This window comes from Paroedura picta, chromosome 11 (genome assembly GCF_049243985.1).
Source record: "Paroedura picta isolate Pp20150507F chromosome 11, Ppicta_v3.0, whole genome shotgun sequence".
NCBI classification, from domain to species: Eukaryota; Metazoa; Chordata; class Lepidosauria; order Squamata; family Gekkonidae; genus Paroedura; species Paroedura picta.
The window spans coordinates 17,397,395-17,422,248 of record NC_135379.1 but is presented as its reverse complement, the minus strand read 5'-3'; the positions used below and the strand labels follow the sequence as shown (position 1 = coordinate 17,422,248).

The 24,854-nt window shown below is 43.3% G+C and overlaps 2 protein-coding genes across 9 annotated transcripts in view; both read left to right on the top strand.

Annotated features, from left to right (window-relative positions):
* Positions 1–12,012, top strand: part of LOC143820648 (macrophage mannose receptor 1-like) — a 55,591-nt gene extending 43,579 nt beyond the window's left edge. The window contains exons 27-30 of the mRNA XM_077303701.1: positions 2,140–2,250; positions 5,844–6,038; positions 6,915–6,959; positions 8,780–12,012. Of these exons, the coding sequence (XP_077159816.1) occupies positions 2,140–2,250; positions 5,844–6,038; positions 6,915–6,959; positions 8,780–8,976 (548 nt within the window). The 3' untranslated portion in view covers positions 8,977–12,012. The remainder of the gene's footprint in view (positions 1–2,139; positions 2,251–5,843; positions 6,039–6,914; positions 6,960–8,779) is intronic.
* A 7,102-nt stretch (positions 12,013–19,114) lies between these two features.
* The window catches only part of SLC39A12 (solute carrier family 39 member 12), a 28,196-nt gene continuing 22,456 nt past the window's right edge, over positions 19,115–24,854 (top strand). For 2 of the 8 annotated variants that reach the window (XM_077303972.1, XM_077303969.1), the window contains exons 1-3: positions 19,137–19,255; positions 22,348–22,697; positions 23,794–24,075. In XM_077303972.1, coding sequence (XP_077160087.1) covers positions 22,425–22,697; positions 23,794–24,075 — 555 coding nt within the window. In that variant the 5' untranslated portion in view covers positions 19,137–19,255; positions 22,348–22,424. Of the gene's footprint in view, positions 19,256–22,347; positions 22,698–23,793; positions 24,076–24,854 lie in introns of those variants that run through there. The other 6 variants (XM_077303970.1, XM_077303971.1, XM_077303977.1 and 3 more) reach the window with 6 other exon arrangements.

The following is a 24,854-nucleotide window of genomic DNA, read 5'->3' as shown; positions in this document are numbered from 1 at the left end:
GGGTGATGTTCCAAGATGTTTAGAAAGGGGAAAATGTGGTCCCAATATTTACAAGGGAGAAGGAATGACCCAGACAGAGAACCAGCACTTTAAAATATTTTTATCCACAGTGTAGATGAGGCTGTCAAGGCAACTTCTCCTTAGATTTGTGGTGGAATTGGTTGCCTGGGAATCTTCTGAGTGCTCCTTCCTTGGAGGTGTTTAAGTGGAGGCTGGGTCACTATTTGTCAGGGTTGCTTTAGGTTAGGGGTTCCCAAAGTGGATGCCACTGCCCCCCTGGTGGTGGTGGAAGGTTCCAGGGAGGTGAAGAGGAATTTTGGGGTAAGAGGGTGAGAAAATTGGGAGCAGTAGTGGAATGGTGAGGAATTTTGGGTCAGTAAGGGGGCAGCAGTCTTACTTCCTGCTGCAGCTGCATTTTCCTAGTGAGAAATGTTCCAAGGTAGGTTGCCACTGCTTGCCTTTGGGTTATAGTGACCCTGGACTTCTTTGGTGGTCTCCTATCCCAGTGCTGACCAGGGCCAACCCTGCTTAGCTTCCTGAAGAAAACAATAGCTTCAGAAGGTATCCTGGATGGGATCATATTCTTGCTGAGTTCCTTCCCCCTCAAATTCTGTCCTTCCCAGGCACCACCCCAGCACTCCAGGAATTTCTTAACCCAGAGTTCGGTTCCTCATCAGTCTCCATCTTTGGGAAGCTAGAAAAGCCTTCTCCTGCTTGCTCCTGGCCATGGGATTTTCCATTGTTTGCTTCTCTCACTCTCTTTCCCCATCTCTCTTTCTCCCCAATGAGGACCTAAAATGGCTTTTACAAATGACTTTTACAAAGAACTTATATATCTATATCTAGATGTTTTGCACACTAAAATATAGCTGCTGCCAAACAACCAAAAATAAGTGTGTTTTGTACTTGCAGTAGACCTAACTCTAGGAAAGAGGTGTGTGTTCATTTGGGGGGGGGGCAGTAGGGATGTGAACTGGGACCCAAAGTTTGGGAACCACTTTACTTTATTCTGCATAGTGCAGGGAGTTGGATTGCTGTATGGTTTTTAGGCCCTTTCCAGGTTTTTATTTCTGTGATTCTATGATACTTTAGCAAAATTTGCCACAGAAAAAGAATACCAAAATTATTTACACCAAAACTGTACTATTCTTTGCTTTATATTTTAAGATAATTTCCCTCCTATACACATTAACATAAAAACATCTTGGCAAGAGATATTGTTGGCACACGTCCTCCCAAATTTACTTGTGCTAGGCTGAAAGAGCTCTGGAGGCATTTAACCTATGAGACTTCATTCTTTCTGTTCTAAGCAAAATGCAAAGGTGTTTTATTTAAAATGAGAAATCAGTCTTTCCCTCTGCTGTGAATTCAACAGGAAAGCCTAGCTTTCTCAGCCTCCATTCTTCCTTCATTCTACAGGGTACAAGTACTATGGCACTTTAAATATTTTAAGGACAATAAAATGTTAAGCATAATGCTATTGGAATATAATGCAATATATATAAAAAGTTATTCCTAAAGATTTGGAAACATACATTCCTTTATGTTTATTCCATATAATCATTCTTTTGCGATATTTACATGCAGCTTTCCTGCCTAACAATAAGCCTCCAAAATGTAAAGAATTTTTTAAAAGCAGTGGCTATCATGAAAGCACTAGAGGAGCCAATGTTGTCTCCTTTCGACTCTATAGAGCAATAGCTCCTCCCTGAATAGTGTCTGTCTAGAAGTTTGGGGAGCCTCTTGTGGCGCAGGGTGGTAAGGCAGCAGAAATGCTGTCTGAAGCTGTCTGCCCATGAGGCTGGGAGTTCAATCCCAGCAGCCGGCTCAAGGTTGACTCAGCCTTCCATCCTTCCGAGGTCGGTAAAATGAGTACCCAGCTTGCTGGGGGGTAAACGGTAATGACTGGGGAAGGGAATGGCAAACCACCCCGTATTGAGTCTGCCAAGAAAACGCTAGAGGGCGTCACCCCAAGGGTCAGACATGACTCGGTGCTTGCACAGGGGATACCTTTACCTTTACCTTAGACATTTGGATCATTTTCTCGAAGGAATCCAGAACAGTCTTGTGTGAAGCTGCCTTGCTTTAGTCAATAATAAAGAAGTTTTTAATATATCTTTTGTACTTGATGTTTTCTAGGTGGCTCTTTGGCTTCAATAGAAGACACAGCTGAACTGAAATTTCTGAAGGAGCACATCCAACTTTTTAATGATGCATACTTTTGGATAGGATTTTTTAAAAATGTGGACGGTAACTGTATGACCTTCAATATTTATTAGTAAACATGTAGGGCTGGATACCTTCGTATGTTTCTAGAGCAACAAAGACCTCTGTTTGGAGAGTGCAATTTTACTACTTCCCTCTTCCCATGGGAGCCTGCAATATCTCCCTAGGAAGAGGACTGTGGGAGGTACTTTGCACTCCTACACAAGAGGGAGGCAAGAAAATTGCACTTAGTAAGCAGAAGATCCCAGAGAAATGCTAATAGTGATCCAACCTACAGCATGCTAAAAAAAATATGCATATTTGATTTCCCCCCCTCCCCCATGGGAAAAAGGAATAGCAGTCATTGTTTGGAATGTTCCGTTTCCTTTGTTCAATTTATAATCAGCTCACCTTTTACAAGCTTTCTGGGAAAGGGTCACAAAATGTTTCTCTGTATTCTCAGAATTCTCAGCCACATACACATGTGCATTATCAAACTGTCCACTGAGAATGGTAGTTTGGTTTCAAGTGCCTGGAAAGTCAACTTTGCACTGACCACTGCCCAAACAAAGATATCTAGGAACATGAGGGGGTTTAACATATTCATGGAGAACAACCCCATGAGCTGTTAGCAAGACACAAGAGAAAAGCTTCCAGAGACTGACTCAATGTGAATATATGTGTAATGTGCCAGTCACAGCCAGCTTATGGCAACCCCACAAGAAGCCATTAAGGCAGGAGTGGAGCACAGGTGGTCTCATGGCTCCCTCATGGTCTTCCTTCCAAGTACCAACCCTATTTAGCTTCTGAGAACAAATGAGATTGGACTGTATCAATGCCACCTTTCCTACCATTGACACAAATACAGAATGGCTGTACTAGTAGACTGCTCTGGCCGAGTGGTCTGGAAATATAGCCTCATTAAGAGTTAGTGGTTAGCATGAAAGAATTTTGGCCCCAGCACACAGAAAGGAGATTTCCTGGTCTTGGATCACCTAGTTTTACAGAAAGCAATGGGAGTCAACATAAAAGAGGATTAAAATGAAGGAAAAAAAACTTTGGTACATATGCCTACAAAGATTTCTTGCGATCTGATCACTCACCCTTATGATCTTTTTAACACTTTTGGAATAGAACTTGTTTTATTGGTTTTACTAGTAAAAAAGCCCATTGTATGAAGAAGACAATGGGCGCTAGCAGGTGGGGACCAGAGCGAGCGGCAGGCGAGGGACAGAGCGAGGGACAGGCTACCTGAAAGAGGAGGCGGGCGGCGGCTCCTCGGCGTCTCGTAGTTTTTGCCGAGGAGCACCAGGTGTGGTGCGCTGGGCTGCGGCGGCTCCTCTGCATTTTTTTGTTCTTCTGCGGCTTTCCCGGCGGCTCCATTGTGTTCTGGGGCCATGAGGGCAGGGAGCCGCCAGCAGCAGCGCTGTGCGCGGCTGCCGGGGCTCCCAGGGCGCTGGCTTGAAGCGGCGACAGGCTCCTCCAGGGTTTTTTTTTTCCTGCTGCCTCTCGTGGGCGCGCCGGCTTGGAGCTGCGAAAGGCTCCTATAGGGTTAATTTTTTTCTGCTGCTTGGAGTTGCGAAAGGCTCCTACAGGGTTTTTTTTTTTTTCTGCTAGCTCTCGTGGGAGCGCCGGCTTGGAGCTGCGAAAGGCTCCTACAGGGTTAATTTTTTTCTGCTGCTTGGAGCTGGGAAAGGCTCCTAAAGGTTTTTTTTTCCTGCTGCTTGGAGCTGCGAATGGCTCCTACAGGGTTTTTTTCCCCTGCTGCTTGGAGCTGCGAAAGGCTCCTACAGGGTTAATTTTTTTCTTCTGCTTGGAGCTGCGAAAGGCTCCTACAGGGTTAATTTTTTTCTGCTAGGTCTCGTGGGCGTGCCGGCTTGGAGCTCCTACAGGGGTTTTTTTTTCTGCTGCTTGGAGCTGGGAAAGGCTCCTTCAGGGGTTTTTTTTCTGCTGCTTGGATCTGCGAAAGGCTCCTACAGGGTTTTTTTTTCTGCTGCCTCTCGTCGGCGCGCCGGCTTGGAGCTCCTACAGGGGGTTTTTTTTCTGCTGCCTCTCGTCGCGCTAGCGGCTAAAGGCTCCTCCGGGGGTGTTTCTTTTTTCTCTGCAGCTTCTCGGCGGCTGGAGTCTTGTGTTGTGTTTGCGGCGGGGGCTTCCTTGGGGCGGCAGAAGGCTTCCCTTCCCCCCCCACCCATCCCCCCCCCCGAGGCTCTCTGGAGCCTTCTCTCGGCCGGCGGAGCGGGCTCGCAGCGTCCACAACGCTGCGAGGCCGCTCCGCCGGCCAAGAGAAGGCTTCCCGGCCCACCCCCCAGCCGAGGCTCTCACCAGGCGGGCCGCCATTTTCCGAGCGAGTGAAGCAGGCAATGGGGAGCCGCGCTTTGCGCGGCTCCCCATTGTCTGCTTGGGGCGGGATTGACACTCGGAGGGGCCAATCAGGAGCCGCTTCGTGGCTCCTGATTGGCCCCCCCCGAGTTTTTATCCCGGACCGGTCCCGCCCTAACTCCTCCCCACTACCCCTTACTCCTTTATACAGTCCGTGGCGCCCGTGGCGCCACGGGCTGTTTACAGATATTGGTGCCAAGGCTGAATCACAGATGAATATTTCAAACCAGACACATTTCTGTACTGAATTAGGTAGTAATATCTGTAGGCACTGAAGCTTCAAAAGGCAGCTTTAAAATCAAATAACCCCAGAACATTATATTGAGTCCTAGAATTTATACATAGAGCCTCTTGTGGCGCAGAGTGGTAAGGCAGCGACATGTTGTCTGAAAACTCTGTCCATAAGGTTGGGAGTTCGATCCCAGCAGCCGGCTCAAGGTTGACTCAGCCTTCCATCCTTCCGAGGTCGGTAAAATGAGTACCCAGCTTGCTGTGGGGTAAACGGTAATGACTGGGGAAGGCACTGGCAAACCACCCCATATTGAGTCTGCCATGAAAATGCTGGAGGGCGTCACCCCAAGGGTCAGACATGACCCGGTGCTTGCACAGGGGATACCTGTACCTTTAGAATTTATACATACCCTGTATATCTGAATATAATCAGAAAGTAGCCTTTCAATACCATAGCTAGAAGTAAGTCTCATTGAACTAAGATGGACTTACCTCTGAATAAACTTTGCTGGTTGTCCTGGGACCCCAGGACATTTGCCTGGCCTCAACCATGGCGGAATGAGCTCCCAGAAGAGCTGAGGGCCCTGACAGAGCTATCTAGGTTCCACAGGGCCTGCAAGATGGACGTCTTCCGCCAGGCATTTGGTTGAGGCCAGGGGTATAACTGGAATTATCAGCTGTAGGTCCTGTTCTAGTTATGTGTTGAGATGAACCCCCTGGGCTTTACACTATCTAGAGACACTGTATTGATCCCAAGGCTAGAATAGCAGAGCTGGGACTGAAAGATTTAGTAAAGTCTATGTTGCCATTTATAGCTTCTAGTTTTTGTAATTTTTCGGGGGGGGGGGATTTATGAGGTTCTATTGTGATTTTATTGGTTTTATATTGTAAACTGCCATGAGATGGCAATTGCCATAAGTGGTGGCATATAAATCAAAGTATTACATAAATCAATTAAAAATCTGTACATAAATGTACTTCTGTTTCCCGTTTCCGTCATAATAAAGTGCATTTCTTTATATCATTAGGAAAATGGGTATGGGCAGATGGCACTGCAGTCGATTTTGTCAACTGGGATATTGGGGAGCCTGGAAATTATACCAAACAATACCGTTACTATTATGACACAGATTTATCATGTGCTGCAATGAACACTAAAGGAAAGTGGGTGGCTACAGCCTGCCATCTTTATACCCAGGGATATATTTGTAAAACACGCAAAAGTAAGTCTTAAATATTTACTGTTAATCATAATCATCTTATATCCTAATAGCAAAAGCAGAAAAGTTTTGGATACGTGAATCTAGTGAATGGAGCAGTGAATGGGCAAGACAGATCTTCCTACAAATCGTAGAAAACCCTAGTTCATAGAAAAATGTGTGTATATATATATATATATATATGTGTGTGTGTGTGTGTGTGTTTTTTTAAAAATGGCCTTCAAGAGACGACTTATTTGTGCCAGGCCCAACTAGGGTTGCCAACTCCAGGTTGGGAAATTCTAGATTTTTTGGTGGAGGAGGTAAGGAGGGTGGAGTGTGGGGAGGGGAGAAGCTTCCCATTCTCCAGGGAGACTAATTTCTGCCAGCTGGAGTTCAGTTGCAATTCTGGGAAATCTCTAGTTCCTACACATGGTGAAGGTTTTTTTCCTTCTATACCTCATTAAGTCTGAGAGAGTAAGCTGCCTTGATACAGGTCCAGAAATCATATTATGAGCTGCTCTGAACTGTTTGGAGAAACTGCAGGAGAATGCACACTAGTTTAAAAAGATGGCAGGCCAAGAGCCAAATTTAGATTCTTGAGAGTCACTCCACCCCCACCCCCACCCCCACCCCCATCCCAGTCAGATGCTGAACCCTTTTGTTTCTACAGGTTAATAGCACTCAGTTTGGATCAAGTTCCACAGCAGAGCAAGGACTGAGCTCCTCACAGTCACCCGCACTCTTAGTGCAGTTCACCAGCAAAACTTATCATTAATCAGCACTGTGACCCTCCCAAAGTACCCCTTATCTGCCTCTCTAGTGTACTAGAAATAAATGACTGGAAGCAATTCATGTTTGCTGTGATATAAAATGTTTTCATTTTATAAAATTTTACAGTTTTTGACGCTCAGGCAACTGAAACATCTCCGACTAATCAAGAAGGTAAGACTGTTTTATGAAAAGAACCCTGCTCAAATGGCAGGCACTGGGGTTATCTATCATTATGAGCATATTTCAAGTGGGAAGCCATGCTGATACCTTTGTCCTTGAACCCTGAGCCAGAAGAAAAAAGTAAAGAAGCCAAAAAAGAGGCCACTGGGTCAGGGGTCTTTTTGGGCCTGTGGGCACCATCAGAATTCTGTCATGATGTGGTGGGCAAGATACAAAATGGCTGCCACAGCATACAATATTGTCAAGATCCTCGTACTGTGGTGGCAGCAGGTGCTGCCAAAGCAACGATTTTGTGAAAAATCTCCCAAGCCAATCAAAACACCAGTAGCCAGTCAGAAGCCACGCTGGGCAAAAGCCCCACCTGGCCCCCCCACCCATGTTCTATAAACATTTGGTGGACACTGGGAAAGGTGTTCATAGGCATCATGGTCCCCACAGACATAAGGGGTTTCAAGCCACTGGCCCCACATGCTGGCAAGGTCTAAGTTCCTGCAACCCGTCACTGATGTGCTCATACCTTGAAATTTTCTCAGTTATCCCTTAATATGTTGTATAACCTTAAGTGAACCCAGTGACAATAAAATTGTAACATTGTTGTTCTTTTCTCGAACACCTTTATTCCTTTTTTTTATATATAATTTTTATTTTTCCAGAAAAGTTAGAAATAGAATAAAGGTAAAGGTATCCCCTGTGCAAGCACCGAGTCATGTCTGACCCTTGGGGTGACGCCCTCTAGCGTTTTCATGGCAGACTCAATACGGGGTGGTTTGCCAGTGCCTTCCCCAGTCATTACCGTTTACCCCCCAGCAAGCTGGGTACTCATTTTACCGACCTTCCGAGAAATAGAATAGATACATATAATAAACATTAGTGAAGCAATTGTTTAGAATCTAAGCATATTAGAAACCGCTCCTTTCCCATCTGATTTACTTTTTTAGATAGTTCAGATAAGGACCCCATTGTTCCTGGAAGGCTTCTGATTTTCCATTAACCAATAATGTCAATTTAGCCATCTTGGCGAGATCCGCCAATTTACTCAACCAGTCTTCTTTTGACGGTAGCTCATGCGTTTTCCATTTTCTAGCCAGCACTAATCTTGCTGCCGTCGTCGCGTAGAAGAATAGATTTCTTGTGTGTGTTGGGAGGCACTGTGGTGGTAAACTTAGTAGCATGTATTCAGGCTTCATAGGAAAATTCAACTCCCACATTTTCTGCATTATTGTATGAACCTTAGCCCAGTACTTATACATTTTTTCATATTTCCACCACATGTGATAAAAAGAACCTACTTTATCTGCACATTTCCAACACTTATTATCACAACTTTTTGCAATTGCAGCTTCTCAGACACCTTCATGTATAACACCTGTAAAGCCAGCTTGGTGTAGTGGTTAAGAGTGTGGACTTCTAATCTGGCGAGCTGGGTTTGATTCCCCGCTCCACAACATGCAGGCAGCTGGGTGACTTTGGGCTCGCCACGGCACTGATAAAGCTGTTCTGACTTCTTCTTCTTCCTCCTCTTCTTCTTCAGGGAGTGTCCTGAGATGTTGTGTGTTATGCTGCCTCTTTGCCTTTCGTAACAATTCCTATTTGTTTTTGCTGCCACAAAAGGCTCTTGCCTTAGTATTCTTAATTGGACTTAAACAGGATAGTTTAGTTGTAACCTAGAATGGCAATAAGCACATAGGGATGGCTCTTGAGGTAAAAGGAGATCCATCACAGATGTTTCTCTTAAACATAAAGGGAGTTTATTTATAACAGCATAAGAGTTTCTGTATGGCTAATATGCTTAATGTCTTTTTTCTCCTCAGGAAAAAAAGGTGATACTTGGTCAGCACACGCCATGATTGCCATGGCGGTTATTCTTGTTCTCATCATCATCACTGCTGCTGGCTTTGCAGGCTATATTTTTTACAAAAGAAGACCTAGACAGCCAGTGATTGCTAACGGCTTTGTCAACACTCAGTATTCTGACAATACGGTCGTGCTTCAGACAAATAACCCATAACCTCTTTTGGAAAAAACTGGATGGAAGTAAATATTGCCTCACCAGGGGGGGAAAGAAACAAGGAGAAAGGGAGGGCAGTTTATTTTACTTTTTAAGATTCCAACACATTTTGCAGTACACTTCACCAGGATGTTTACCGCATGGAGGCTGGTGTGCCGGGCTGCAGCCTACTGTTTGAGCCATGGCAGGTTGCCCCAGCTCTTTCTGCTCCCATGTGGGAGAGAATTTTGCCAGTTGCACCTCATCTGCCCCTGATTTGTGCTCCTACACAGGAAGCAGGGAGGCGAGATTCCTCTATGTTGTGGGCCGGTGGGAGCCTTTGTTGTTGTTTAGGAACATTTGGATCCAATACCAAATGCCACCTTACTGTGCAACAGAGCCACCTGAAGCATTTTTTTGCCCTTTCCAGGATGGCCCAACTCTTCCCTTCTGGACTGTCCAGGCCCTGGTAAATGAAGGCCTGATTCAGGCCATGCCTGGGATGGCCCCAGTCTGATGCCAGCATTGAGCAGAACTGGGAATTTGCCCCACCACTGGATGAGTGGTAAGTCAGGGCAAATTCCTGGTGCGGAAATAGTCCAGGGGATCTTAAGCAGAAACGTCGCTGGCTCCTACCTAGCACAAGGCAGAAGTTTTCACTTGAGGTACCCTGACAAAGCTTATTATGAAACACACTGAGATCTAAAAGGTCAAATGAACCTTCTTTTTTTCTCTGACAAAAAGGAGGGACAGTAGCAAGCTGTCTTCTATTTACCAGCTGAACAAACCAATACAAGTAACAGTTTGAAGACCATTGTTCTCAGCAGAAACATGTGGAAGATCTTGCCTCAGGATAATACACAATATTTATGATTCATCCCAGTGAATCAGTGGAAATATTTTCTGCCAAGCATACAGAATATATTAAAGATCTAAGCTAAGATTCCTAACAACCATAAAACCTCCTATAAAGTGGAGGTGATATGAAGGTTCTATAAATAGGATTGATATTAATTATGAATTTTATGTTTTTAAAACCTTTTAAACAATTGTTGTATATTTTAAATTTTTGTAAGCTGCTTTGAGCCTCTAGGGAAGGGTGTGGTATAAATGTAAAAATTAATTAATTAATTAAATAATATGTTCTGGTTAAGGAGAGAAAGAGTGAAGGGAAATTGCATTCAGTCCTCCTCTCATTCTTCCACCTAAACTATCAACTAGGAGCTGTTCCAGGGGGAGGGGGGGAGGCTGGAAAAGAAAAGCCCAGTGCCCTGGATGACCATGCATATGTCACAGCACAATATTGTACCTTGGTCAAAACAAAGGGTCACACATTTCAGAGATAAATAGGAAGGAATTTTGGACACCAAAATGTCAGTCAGTTGCTCTCAAAGAACTGCCTTCCCCAACTATGGTAAGGATCGTGTGCAGCAAGACCATGCCCAAACTCCTAACATCAGGCAAAGGGGGAAAACTTCCCCTCCTCTCTCTCACACACACTTCTCCTTTGCCATACAAAATTCTTTTTCTTTCTCTTACTAGGAAATGTGCTCCCAGCTAGTCTCATTCTGCACATGTTGAACAATACACGTTGAATACACTTTTGAAGTAGATCCAACTGGGATCAGTTGGGGGGGGGGGATGCCAGGCAGTGGCATGAGCCTCTAAATGGTACCCTCTGCCACTCGGAAATACAAGCCTACCAGGCTACCAGGCTGCCCCAGCAGGGGCAGAGCCTTGGCTCAGCATCCACCGCTGATGGAGGCCCCCATGATGGGCAAGTTCGTTGCCAAGGCTTGGACTGCCCCCCAAACAGCTTCGCCCATGCCCAGACCACCAGCTGTGTTTTCCAAACACAAAGCTACAATAAAGTAGTATCAGAACACTAAACAACCCTGAGATATAGACACAACCCAAACCAGAAAATGCAAGAGTGGCCACTGCCAAGGAATAGGGGCTGAGCACAAGGGAACAACCTCTTTAATAGGGAGGGCTAAGCTCAGCCATCCCCAGACCCTCCCTTCGTGGTGCAGGGCCAGCTAGGCCAGACACACGGAATCCAGAACCGGTCCTGCCCTGCACAAGTCGTCTCATGGCTGGCCAACCATAATTTTCTTCTGCCCCCCCCCCCCACGGATGCAATCCACTGGCCAGTGGTGACCGGTGAGGCCATGTGTGTCACAAGACTTATTTGTTCTACTGTTGAGAAAGATTTCTTGGCTGTCACTGCTTAAATAAACAGGCATAAACTTAATTGTCTCAAAATTATGTAAGGCTTTTAAGGCAGGGACATACACACAAATTCCAATTTTCCTTCTTAAACACTTGGTAGAGGTCATCCCCCCTTTTAAATAGGATCTATTTCCCTAAAGAAAGTACTATTGGTTCCATTTCCCTAATTCATGATCCTCCTCAGTCCTTCACTCTGTTGAACTGAACTTCACTGAAACTCTCAACTGTAGAATTTCATTTGAACGCCAAGTTCAGAAACACCCTTATGCAAATATGTATGTGTGGCAGGGCTGGTGCCAGCATACTCTAAGAAAAAGAAGAGTTTGTTTTTGTCCCCCGCTTTTTTCTACCTGAACAAATCTCAGAGGAGCTTATAATCCCCTTCCCTTCTCACCACAACTGGTACCTTGTGAGGGAGGTGGGGCTGAGAGAATTGTGGCTGGCCCATCTGGCTGCATGGGGAGGAGTAGGGAATCAAACCCACCGCCCTTAACCACCACATCACACTGGTGAAGCAATAGCCAGGACTAGAACTTCTGGTGGGGGCCACTGACCCCCTACCCACAGATCTCCCTTGCCACCTTTATTACTGGGAAAGGGGAACTGTCCTTTGTCTGAGGGTTATTTTGGAGTTTGTCTCTTCTCTGTGTTTTGCCATGAATGATGACAGAGGAGAATGATGCTAATGATGTGTGTATGTGGGGGGGGGGGGAGGACATCATATAGCTAACAAAGACCATGGATTTGGTTTACTTTGCTTAGTACACCTAGAGCTGTTTTTGTAATACCCTGGGTTTGTGCCTTGTGGGAATAAAGTTGTTGAATTAGAGAACATCTGCACATGTCTTTACTCACCTGCCTTGGCTACTTGGCATGCTACAGCTATATATTCCTGTGGCGTTTGTTATGTCTGTACGCATTTGGCCACTGATGCAAATGAGGGCTTCTGCCAGCTAAGGAACTAACCATGTTAATGTGGTTTTGGAGCTAAACTAACCGATCAATACAACCTGTTATGGTGCAACCAGATTGCTCTGCTTAGAGCCAATTGGATTGCGCTGCTTAGGGCCAATCAGAGGCAGCAGAGGGCTGCCTGAAAGGTATAAAAGTGCATGGGTTTGCCTGTTTGCTAAATAAAAAGAGCTGTTCTAAAGAACTGGAGTCTGTGTTCACTGAACCTGCAGACTTAATACTGTTGACCTCAGGTGACCCTTGAGAGTGAGAGGGGCATTAAACAAATTCACCATACCTAGGCCTAATACAGGCTTTAGGCAGAATTTTGTTTCTCACAATTTCCTAAAAGTTGGCAAGTGCTTAATTTATTGCATTATATATTGTTTAGATTGTACAATTTCATACATCTGGAAGAGATCTCTTCTACAGTGACCCAGCTATTCTTTAATTGGGCAAACTCCTGTCTGGCATATACTTTACAGGAAACAAGAAAAATAATATATTACTCTTTATCTCCACTCTGTAATTGATGCTATTTTACAAATAGCTTGTTTCTGCCTCACTGAGTAGCAAATCATAAACAGGAACAAGACAGAGACAGCCCAGAAGATGGCAGCAGCATCACATGCACAATTATAATATTTTTAATGGTTTCAAATGAAACACCCAAACAGAAATACATTATAGGAGATCACGTTTGCTCTAGCATTTCCATTTCCAGATGTCATGGCATCATTCATTACAGGATTTTCTGGTACAAACACAATATGTAAACTTTGTAAGTTCATGGTACTAACTGGCTGAGATGTACACATCCACTATGTTTTGAATGTAACACCCAATGTGTGAATGAGATATTACAGATCTAACACTGCAAATCACCTAACAACATCTTAACTACAATGTTTTTCATTGGGGTCATTTCACACACTCAGCTGCCATTCTCAACGAGTAGGAAATCAGATGTGGGGGTCAAGCTCATGCCAAGCCTAGGCGAGAATGTGTTATCTAACTGGATCAACATGTATTACTGAATTGGGACCATGTTATGTACTCATCCAACGTTTGTAGACACTGCTGTTAGGTATGTCTGTGGTGTCAGAAAGGGGATGTACATTTCACTCTGTAAGCTACCTCCAGACCGGTTCCCCAGAGAGGTAGCCTAAGAATCTTAACAAGCAGTGCTTTTTAGTGTGTTAAAGCAGTGGTCCCCAACCTTTTTATCACTGGGGACTGGTCAATGCTTGACAATTTTACTGAGGCCTGGGGGGAGGTAGTCTTTTGCCGAGGGATGTCACTGCCACCGCCTGAGCTCCTGCTCCACTTGCTTTCCCGCCAGCACCCCTGACTTCCCACCGCCCACTGGAGGGCACTGCCAGTAGGAGCTGCGCAGTGCCACGCCGAAGGGGAGCGCCAGCTATGGCGGCTGCTGGAGCGCACCAAAGGTGAGCCAGTGGCAGAGTAGCAAGGCAGCCCCCAAGGCAGCAGCTGGGGAGGAGGAGGAGGAGGAGGAGAGCTGCGGCCTGGCACCGCCTGATCCACGAACTGGTACCGGTCCCTGGACCGGGGTTTGGGGACCACTGTGTTAATGTGAAAATGATATGGTTTTAATGATTCTGAACTTGAATATATAACCTTTCTCTTGAATATATAACTTGAATATATAACCTTTCTCTTTACATGTATATAAAAGAAGGGATGCCTTTATAGTTATACCATCTATATGGCTGCATAGCGCGCTAAAACACAAGCCAATGGAGATTCCAGCTGTGAATAGTCTGGGGCTGAGGCTGGTGATGGTATTAAATATTACTCCTTTGCAGTGATGAGTGTTGTCTATGAGATGTTGGGACTATAGTGACCGAAATCAATGTCCTTTACATGCACTGCATGGAAACTGGTCTATCATAAGGTAAATAGAGATGTCTTGAATTCAAATGTGACATAGCCATAAACTCAAGGTAGCCTTAGGCCAACACGCTTAGTGCTAATGATCTAAACAGAGGGGGAGTTGTTTCTGTACCACATAGGTGGGTGGTTTAAATTGGGGTAATTGCACAGAGGAAAGGGCTCATTGCCTCTATATATCAATAGCTACTTTATTTCAATCCCCCCTCCAAAGGAGATTCTGATAACAGATCTTCCATATCATGTAGCAAGAGCAGTGCCTTAGCAAATCCTGGTTTACCTTAAAAGCCTGCGGACTGAAGCACTGCTGTAAACTTCTCAGCAAAAGTCCCCTCTCTTGTTTACTTTATACTTTCCCTCCTTTTGATGGGAAGTCCTCCCATTTGTTACTCAGTCTTTCTTACTGCCTGTGGCAGCTATTGCTTTAATCTTTTCAACTCATAGGAATTTCACTTTCTAAATTACATTTCCTCAAATGGGCTAAAAATCCAAAGGGCGGCTTTGTTGGAGGGCTGGCTTCAGCTGCTCTGCCTCTGTTCTGTGTCCTCTAGAGTAGCCAAACTTCAATCTAAGATTTTCTTGATAATTCTCCTGATAATTTACTAGTCATGATTTACAGATCTTGATCATTTACATGCCACAAAAGCTATTCAAAAACTGTGTGGCATATTCTATCCTTCCCCAGCATGTAGGAACACATCCCACTGGCAGAAACTGCCCTGCTAAGTAGCCCCAAAGAATTGGAGAGGATGGGTTTTACCAACTCCTTACAGATCCCTACCCCCTTACTCAAGGTTAATATTAATATTGATATATTTCCTGCCACTCCCTAAACAGCGTGTGGTGGATCACAATGTCTAAAAATCCCATTAAAACATCCATTAAAAGAGTTAAAAAACTCCCAACATGGCAGAAAAAAAAACATTCCTAACCCCTATTACTAAGGGGGGGGGGGTAGAGAAGGAGGTCCAATGATGTTCATTCCAAGCCCAAAGGCCCAGAGGCCTGGGGGGGGCAGTAGATCTACCTTGCCGACCCCAGCCTCAACCATAGACCTGGCAGATTTCAGGAAGGGATTTTACTCAGCTACACCATAAACTTTGCCCCAAGAAGCTGCCATTTTCTCCAGGGAAAATGATCAGTCTGGAGACCTCCAGGCCCGTCTTGGAGACTCACAACCCTTTTGCCCTTTTCCCAAAATAGCCAATCATGAATCTTCAATGTCTCTGGTGCTCTGGGCAGGAAGAAGAAGACTTATGGTGTTTTGATACACAAATTTTGTGTCTGTTTTATTACTAAGACTTCATATGGGGTTTTAGATGTAGGTTTTTATAGTTTTTGGAAATGAAGACCTCTAGGGTAAAAGAGGGATAGCTGCTTGGGTGACTGAAGTGTGTTATGAATGTAGAGAGAAGGAGAGATAGTTGTATCCTATGGGGCAGAATTTATTAGTTTTTACATAGATTCAGGTGGGTACCCATGTTGGCCTGAAGTAGGAGAACAAAATTTTAGTCCAATGGCACCGTTAAGGCCAACAAAGTTTTATTCAAGGTGTGAGCTTTTGTGTCCACACACACTTCTTCAGACAATGAAATGGACCTCACTAGACTATATAGATAGATAAGGGGAGAGTAAATTAGCAGTAAATAAGTAAATAGCCTCATGAAAATAACCAACCAAGTTTAACCAATTCATAAGCCTTGTTAGAATAACAAAATGAGTTTATAAGGTTATCGGTCCTTTGGGTTCAGCTCCAGGTTAAAAACATAGTAGAGGGAATAAAAATGTCAACATTTGTGATTAATGGCAGATGCATTCCCAGTTGTAGAGCAGAGTATTTAAAAGAGAAGAGGGGCTAGTAACAGGTCTCTTTTAATGAGCAAAAGACACGATGTGGCTCCAGTCAGCAAACACAGGAACAGAGTTGGACCTCCTGTTCACAGCATGGTCCACATACCACACATAAGAAACACATGGCTAATTAAAAAGCCAAAACTTGGGAGCAGATGACATAAAAGTGATGGAAATGCAATAAGCTTAATGGCTGACCAGGGTTTTTAATGTGAGTCGAGTAGTCAGACATTCTACATATTCACCTCACTGCCTCGCAACTTTCATCTTAGACTGCAGAAATATTTTCTTGGCAACCAGTCCCAGCTTGGCTAGCTGGAGGTCAATTAAATCAAAGTAAAAATAGAACAATAGCATACTGTTCTTGGGGGGGGGGGAATGGCTGTAGAGGGCTCTGTTTTATTTAACAGCTTACACCCTGGTTAGCTCAACAAGCTCTGTGGTAAATGCTACAAACACTAGTTTGAGATTTCTGCCTCATCTCCTCAATTAGACTCCTGCCCAAGGTGGCCAACTTTTAAACTGGCCCCTCTAGCTATCTCTTTAATATCAGCTTGTTACGCAAGCAATTAGTAGACGGTATTTTTTAACTTCATGCCATGAAAAGTTTCAACCGCCCTCTTCCAGGCATTAAGCCTTGCTTAAAGGGACAGGGCATTTTATTTTCCTGACTGGCAACTTTAGTCTCATCAAAATTACTGACATGTGGTGCTTCTTGTGTGGCTTTGAAGTCTGAATACTATTTGTGGCAGGGGTAGTCAAACTGCGGCCCTCCAGATGTCCATGGACTACAATTCCCAGGAGCCCCTGCCAGCGAATGCTGGCAGGGGCTCCTGGGAATTGTAGTCCATGGACATCTGGAGGGCCGCAGTTTGACTACCCCTAATTCATGGCCTCACTTCTGGGCTGGCACTTCTGGGCTGGTGTACTCCACCACCACTTTATTTTGTGCATCACATAAAATCCTTTCCTGCAGAATACGCCTCCACTGATCTAATTACAGGAGATGTGCGTGCAACACACTGATAGCATAGGGGAAATGTGAAAGATGCAGGGCCCTTTCTTTGTTCCTTATAATTGCCGTGCTTAGTAAGAAGGCTCAAAGCTCATTTGCTAAGGTTGTCAAAATAACTTATTCACCAGTTCGGTAATGGGAGCTGCACAGCAATTGCTGTTCTTGATCAGAAAGCTTCACATTTCCAAGGGGGTGTCATTAAAATATCTCCCACGCTACTGTGTAAATAAAATTAAGCTCTTTGCTGAGTTGGTGGCACACAGAGAAGGCTTTCTGCTATTATCCAAGGACAAAGATCTAGAAAACTTGTTAATATTTCCATATTGCTAAAGTGATTCAAATTACAAAAAAAGGAAGTGGCGTAGGAAAGCAATTCAAGGCCCTTAATGACTAGCAACATGACTTTGTTTCACCAATAGGTGAATGGGATGGTTGAAGGTGGCCTCGGTTAAAATGCTAATGAACTCCTTCATAGAATCATAGAGTTGGAAGGGGACATACAGGCCATCTAGTTCTAGTCCAACACATTGCTCAGTGCAGGATCACCCTAAAGCATCCATGATAAGTATCTGTCCAGCTGCTGCTTGAAGACCACCAGTGAGGAGGGACTCACCACCTCCTTAGACTGACGATTCCACTGCTGAACTACTCTGACTGAATTTTTTTACCGTGATATCTTGCTGGTACCATTCCTCATGTAGTTTAAAGCCATTATGACAGGTCCTGTCCTCTGCTGCCAACAGGAACCATTCCCTGCCCTTTTCCACGCGACAATCTTTCAAATTCCCTGCCCTCTTCTTTCCCTGCCCTCTTCAAACAAAGAGAGCAATCATGTCCCCTTTTAACCTTCTCTTCTCCAGGCTGATCGTTTCTAAGTCTCTTAGCATTTCCTTACAGGGTTTGGTCCCCAGGCCCTGGATCATCCACGCTGCTATCCTTTGCACCCTCTCAATTTTGTCCACATCTGTTTTGAAGTGAGGCTTCCAGAACTGCACACAGTACTCAAGGTGGGGTCTGACCAATGCAGTATACAGTGGGACTATGACATACTGTGATTTTGATGTGAAGCCTCTATTGATACAGCCCAAGATTGCATTTGCTTTCTTTACCACTGCATCACAGTCCACAAGTACCCCAAGATCACATTTACACACACTGCTACCCAGAAGCGTTTCTCCCATCCAGTAAGCATGCTTCTCATTTTTGTGACCCAGATATAGAGCTTTGCATATATCCTTACTGTATTGCATCCTGTTCTCATTTGTCCACTTTTCATATATCCAATGAGCCTTTCTTTCCATTTATAGTACATTAACAGTGCTCTATGACCTACTCTGAAGAATGTCTAGCTGGAAACGTGTAGTAGAGTATCATGTAGAGTGTATAGGAACTTAGATCAAAAGGCACTAGTCTATTTCAAGTACTACAGTTTGGCACTCCTGTCCCATGTACTGAGAAGGAATGCTACACGTGATCCTTTTCATATGCATGCACCATCTTCTTGTGAGTTGAGCATCCCACATATTTTGCAGCACTGGAACACAAGAACAGAAACCCAATTTTTTAGGTACACATTTACATGTACCGGAGCTGAAAAAAATGTTTAGAAATCTGTCAGTATTTGAATAGATTCCCAAATTGTTGGCAGGTACAATTTCCCTGGCAATAATATATTTGTAATTAGGAAATTACTTTATGAGAACTTGCCCTGACTGCCTTTACAAACCATGCATTCAAGCACGATAGTACAAAATAAGATACGTTTGTCTGGGTTAGTTTACATGGTTTTCCTTCTTTTCTTCCACAGTCCGGAGATTCTTTCTGTCCTTTTAAGGGGGGGGGGGGGAAATCAAGTCCTGCAGATGAAAGCAAAAACATTTTAAATCCTGTTATCATTCTTGTTCTGTATGTTAGAGCAAGTGAAAATACAAGTGTTTTTGGAGCTAAATCCTTCACAACAGAGTGCAGAAAAAGAAAGGCTAGGCAACTGTATTAGGAATTCAGCGGTTTGGTGGATGGATCTTAATTTAAAGTCATTTGCGTGACAAATATATTTACAAATGCTTATCTACCCTTATTTTATAATGTGGTTCCTGAAACATGCCACGAAGAACTTGTACAAAATGTCTATCCACCTCCATTGTTACTTTAAGAGTAGGTGTCTCCATAGTAACGAAAAACTTTTCAAGGCAGAAATAAACTAATCCTCTACACAGCTTCCAGAGCACCATCAAGGAATGTTAAAAAACATGGGACTTCCCGGCAGCTAAATGCTGTGCAGGATTCAAAAGGCCACAAAGCCAAAGAAATACAATCCTCCCTTTCCCCTCTTGACCGAAGGTAAGAGGAGACAATTCCCTACGGGGATTTCCTGCTAATGTTGCTTTTCTGTGCTCATTTATTTCATCCTATCCTAAAGATAATATTCTTTTTAACTGTTGCAGTCTTTCTTAACATCCACGCAAGGTTAACATTCTGTCTGCCACGCACTGTGGCTATTAGCGACTTCTGCTTCTACTGTGCAGCACAACTTTATTTAGCAAACAAAACTGTATTACTTTACCATATCCGATGCTGTGCGCACTGGCCAGAAATGCTAAATATACACTGTTGTCAACAGAGTGATGTATGCACATATCCCTGAACTGGTTAGCTAAAATTAGCTTTTAACATCTACATGAAAAGCAAAACTGTATGTTTGATAATGCAATGGTGCTACATTAGGATGAAGGGTGTGGCCAAATATTGGAATAGTATCTGAAAAATACATCTGGACTGAGTTGGTGTACTATTTTCTTTATATCAACCTGATGGAATCTTGGAACAGTTGTCATAGTTATCTGACACACCGGCACTGTTAAACTTGCACTCAAAGGTAAGTTCTGATCCAAAGGTGCCATGAATTAATGGTCCAACCTGAGCTAATAAATGGGTTGATTTTGATAGGTAGCTGGACATATCAATGACATAAAATGGCATATGTTTAATTTAAAGCAAAACCTTTACCACACAGGAGGCTCCATGCTGACTCCTCGTGTTTGAACCAAGACAGGTTACCCCAGCTTTTCTTGAGCATTTGGCCCATTGCACCTCACCTGCCCCGGATTTGTGCTTCCCCATGGCGGTTGGGGAAGTGTTGTTCCACCATGCTGCAGAGCAGCAGGGGACTTTTTTGGAGGGCCCCACTGCATGATGGTGGGGAGAAGCAAGCTGCTCTCCCACTATGGTGGAGGTGGGAGGGGACACCCCTGTCAGCTCCATGGAGCTGCAGAGCTGGCAGGGGCAAGATGCATCCCTGCAGGGATGCTGTAGGTCGGGGGAGGAGCCAGGCCCAAACGCCCAAAGGCCCGGCTCTTCCGATAATGCACTGAGCTAGCCCGACCTAGCCCTCGCCTGCACCCGCAGCAGACCCGGAAACACAGAAGAATCCATGTTTCCTTAATGCAGGCCTTCTGAGGGTCTGAGTAAGGCCAGGGCTCGCTGGCGCCTAAGATGGCGGTGATGCCAAGCATAATCGGGAATTTCCCCCAAGGCCCTGTTGCCACCATCTTGGGCATTTCAGCCCATGCATAATAGTCTTCAGTCTCACCTACCTCACATGATGTGTATTGTGGGGAGAGGAAGGGAAGCTTATTGTAAGCCACTCTGAGACTCCTGCAGGTGGTGAAAAGCGGGGTTTAAAAACTAAGTTGTCTTCTTCCATTTTAAAATTTATTTTTCAAATATTTTAAGGTTTTGTATGTTTGTTGCCTTGGGAGCCCTGTTGGGTTGGAAAGGTGACATCATCTCCCCGCACCCCACTCCAATACAGCGCTTATTAGTCTTGGAGCAATTTTCAGTCAGAGTGTTTAGGGAAACATTTGAATATCTTGATACATTCTGGTTAGTTAAAACCGGTGTGTGCATCACACTTGTGTTAATTTATCAGTTGTAAGTAAAAAAAAAAAGTCTGATTATGTAGTAATCCAACTTTCTGCTTTTTGGCTCATCTTGTCTACCGTTTGACCCTTTTGACAGCATTATTTAACAAACGGTGGTTAACAAACTACTTACGAATCTAGTTTGAAATCCATATTTGATAATAATCTTCAAGCCCCGGTTTGTTGGACTATATTCAGCCATCAACAAACTAGAATTGGAGCATGGTGTCTAAATTGCTGTTCCTTGTTTTAGCTTCTGTGTTCATGGCATTTTTCTTAGGAGAAACTGAGGTGCAACATACAAGTCATTGATGGTTCCCTACTGTAAAACTAGGAGTACCTGGTGGGCTTCACCATTCAACTGAGCCTGACTTAGTGGCTGGTAGTGCAGAACTGGGCCATTGGATAGAATTTGCTTGGGGATGGAAGCTGAAGACAGAGGGGAAGGATAAAGGTAGGCCAGATGTTGGGTGGGAAAGAGAGGAGTAGAACAGACATGCACTCTTAGGGTTAATCCACACAACCCGGGACTGGGGAAATTATAGGGGAAGAGAAAATGATATGACCCCGCATGTCCTTGTGGCTCTTCCACTTGTAAATTAACTAACTGTATTCTTCATGGCTCCTGAGGCTGGCTTAGAAATTCTCCCCACATGCCTGGAACAATCCATGTACGGAACAGCTTTCAGAAGTTTTGGGCCCTGCATGGGGTTGCCTCAATGAAAATAAGTTGCTTGCAATTTCTGATGCAGGAAATCTCACCTGACATACTGAATCCATCGATTTAAAATTGTTCTGTGGGGACTAGAATGCCTTGTGTGCAGAGAGAGAATAATTTCTACTCTCTCTTGCTCATGTCATGCCAAGATTGTAGGGGAGCATTTGTGAGACACATACGTAGTTCAGTGAGTGCCAGTTCTTGTAAGCCGTGTCTTCATTGCCCCTAGCAAACACCCATAATAGGTATAACCAGATGATCATCCCTTTATAGAGACTTATGGAAGTTATCATATTAAACCTAAAATGGTCAGGTCTTACTTTCCTTGATTATGGATGGAGGCATTAGTGGTACAGAAGAATGAAGCCTGGTATGTATGTTTGCTAAGTACTGTTATTAATACAAAGTCGTTGTTGGATTTCTCCAGTCCTTATATTACGCAATGAAAGAGAAACTAGTAACTTTTACTTAAATTTATCACAGAAGCCTATCATTACCAATTTGTTAATGAGAAAAGAGCAGTTTGCTTGAAGTATTTTGTATTGGGGGGTAGGGAAAAGAATGATTAATCTCCAGCAATCTTTTATGTATAATTTTACACAACTGTTACAGCCACAATCAACTTAGCTTCCTGCTGTGATCTTGCTGTAAACTCCCTACAGACCCCCATTGTTCGGAAACAGCTTGTCACCACAAATCAGCTTAGGCAACCAATTAATAAAACCTTGCAAACATATTGCAGCCACTCTAATTAAGGGGTTTCCCCCCCACCCTTTATTATATAAATTTCTCAGGTTTCAAGTTTTAAGCTGCGAGCTGCATACCAGGATTCAACACCCAACACAGCCACAGCCTGCAGGAAGAAGAGGAAATGTGTTTTCTGACTAAGCATCCAGTTCTTTGGATGGCATCCCTGACTTTTATATTTGGCCCAAACACTGCAGGAACACAACCTGAGGAAGAACAGATTGAGAAAAACAATGATGCTTCCCGCCAAAGCTATTTGGTAGATGTTTTACGTATCCTTTCAGCTGATGACTTCACAGAACAACACCAGAACCAATCGAGAGAAATTATCAGGATGCTCTTTGAAAGAACTATGTGTCCACAAAAGGTTCATGGGTTTCAAGAAGACTGTAGTCTGGTCAGTACTCCAAGTAGTAAGAGAAAATAGGACCGAGATCATAATAACAAATTGTCTTTTCATGTGTTTCACACAGTTCAACAAAAATGAATCTCTGTTTTTTTCATCTCTCATTGATTCATATATCATGTAAAGTGCTTTCAGAAGGTACCGTGTCCTTCAAAAGACAACTACATTTTATTAGTTTGTATAATTTCAGATTTTTTTAAAAAAATTGAACAAACAGGCAATTGTAGATTTTAAATGGACACTGTATAAGAAATCTAGGGAGTTGACATTGTTTTCATGCTGCTAGGGATGAGCAGAATCCAAAATTTCTCTGCAGCTTCCCTAAGCTCCATCTATGTTGCAGGGGTCAAAATGTGGTAATCTCAGTTTAATTAGCTATTTCCCACAAACATCAAATCCAAACTGGCAAATGTTTCAGAGAAAAGAAGACTGAGGGGCCTCATGGCTTCTACCACTGCCATTACAGTAAGGTTTGGATCCACAAACCACACGGGTGACGGAAATATTTACCATGCCTGGAGAGCACTAGAAAACTGGTCAGGAAACAAATTGGGTGTGTAGCCTGGTGTTTCGTTGTGTGCCTGACATGACAAAAGCTTCTCTCTTCTGCCTCCTATAAGGAGTGAGTAAATTGGACCCATTGGGTGTTCCAGCTGGATTGGATTTATGCACATGCTAAATAAGTTAGTGCTTAGGATCGTATATTAATTAGGAGAAGCCTTTAAATACCATTTGTTAACATTCAAAATGACTAAATTACCATTTTTGGTTATATTATGGTGCTGTTTAAACTAGTTGTAACTTAGGGCCTCAGCATGCTTTATGCTGAATGTTATAAAAGTTCACACCTTGAACCAACTTTTTGCACTGCTTAGCCTTCGTCCATGCAAATAATAATGAAAAAGAAAGCCCAATATGAACATACACAGAATGGGCTTTTTCACATTTGTGCTTGATGTCTAAGTAGAATTATGGTTAGATCGAATAACTAAACCAGTCCCGTTTTGACCATCTGGTGTTCACAGAAGCTTTATGCAAGACCCCACATGAAATTAATTGCAGGGTTGTTGTTTTTTCTTGTTTATAGTGCCTTGAATCAGATAATTTCGTATTAATTGCTGGTGGAGGCTTAGAATACCATCTTAGTGAAGAAGTGTTCCAGAAAATTTCCCTCATTCTTCTGTATTATATTACTCATCACCAAGACACCTGCTCATCAAATCTCAGTCTAAGCAACTGGAATTATACATTTTATCTTAACAGTATGCTCAGTTTAAGAAGCAATGAGGATTCCTCCTATTTTTCAAGGAACGAAACTGAAGATGCGCTAGATGCAGTAAGAAAACATTTTAAAATCTCTGCAAATCAGGTAAAAGTAAATTATTACATATACTAATGATGCAAAGCTATCTGCTTAGATAAGGATGACAGGATTCTAATCATTGCTTTGTATTAATATTACCTCTTCTACATGACAGACCAATTCCTGATGCATTTTTGACTTGGTGGTTTTAAAAGATGTGATGATAATTCAATATAAAGTGTTGGAAATAACATAGGAAGCCACATCACACATGTTAACTGTAATGTGGTTGATAAGCAGTCGTATGTCTGCTGACTGTAAGAAAATGAAATTAACTTCATAAAGAGATCTGAAAGAGTACTATAGTTAAGTTCAAAAGAACATAAAGAGATGGAGAACCCAAGGAAGAAAAGGATCAGGTAACAAATGCATCAAATTTTGGATTACACCATAAATGATTTCTCATCTTAATCCCCTGTGGGCTAATTGAAACAGATGACGAAAACTGCCAAGAAGTAATCTATATTTCATTGTCATCTATTGTTCTAAAAGTAATGACAGTCTTCTGCTGGAAATGAACCATCAACAATATAAAACTTTTGAAGGAAGCTCTTATTTTCTCCACAGAGAAAACAACAACTCTTTTTATGCCTTGGATAAAGATTTGGTAATATCCATATGAATAAACCATTCAGATGCATTCCTCTTTAAACATAAGTTCTTCAAATGGAAGAGAAGTTAAAGTGTGCTAAGGCCAAGCTAATTATTATGAATTTGGAGAGCCTCGGGCTCAGCTTCTAATTAGCCAATTTCTTAATTGGAGCATTCATATTGGCACCACTGTA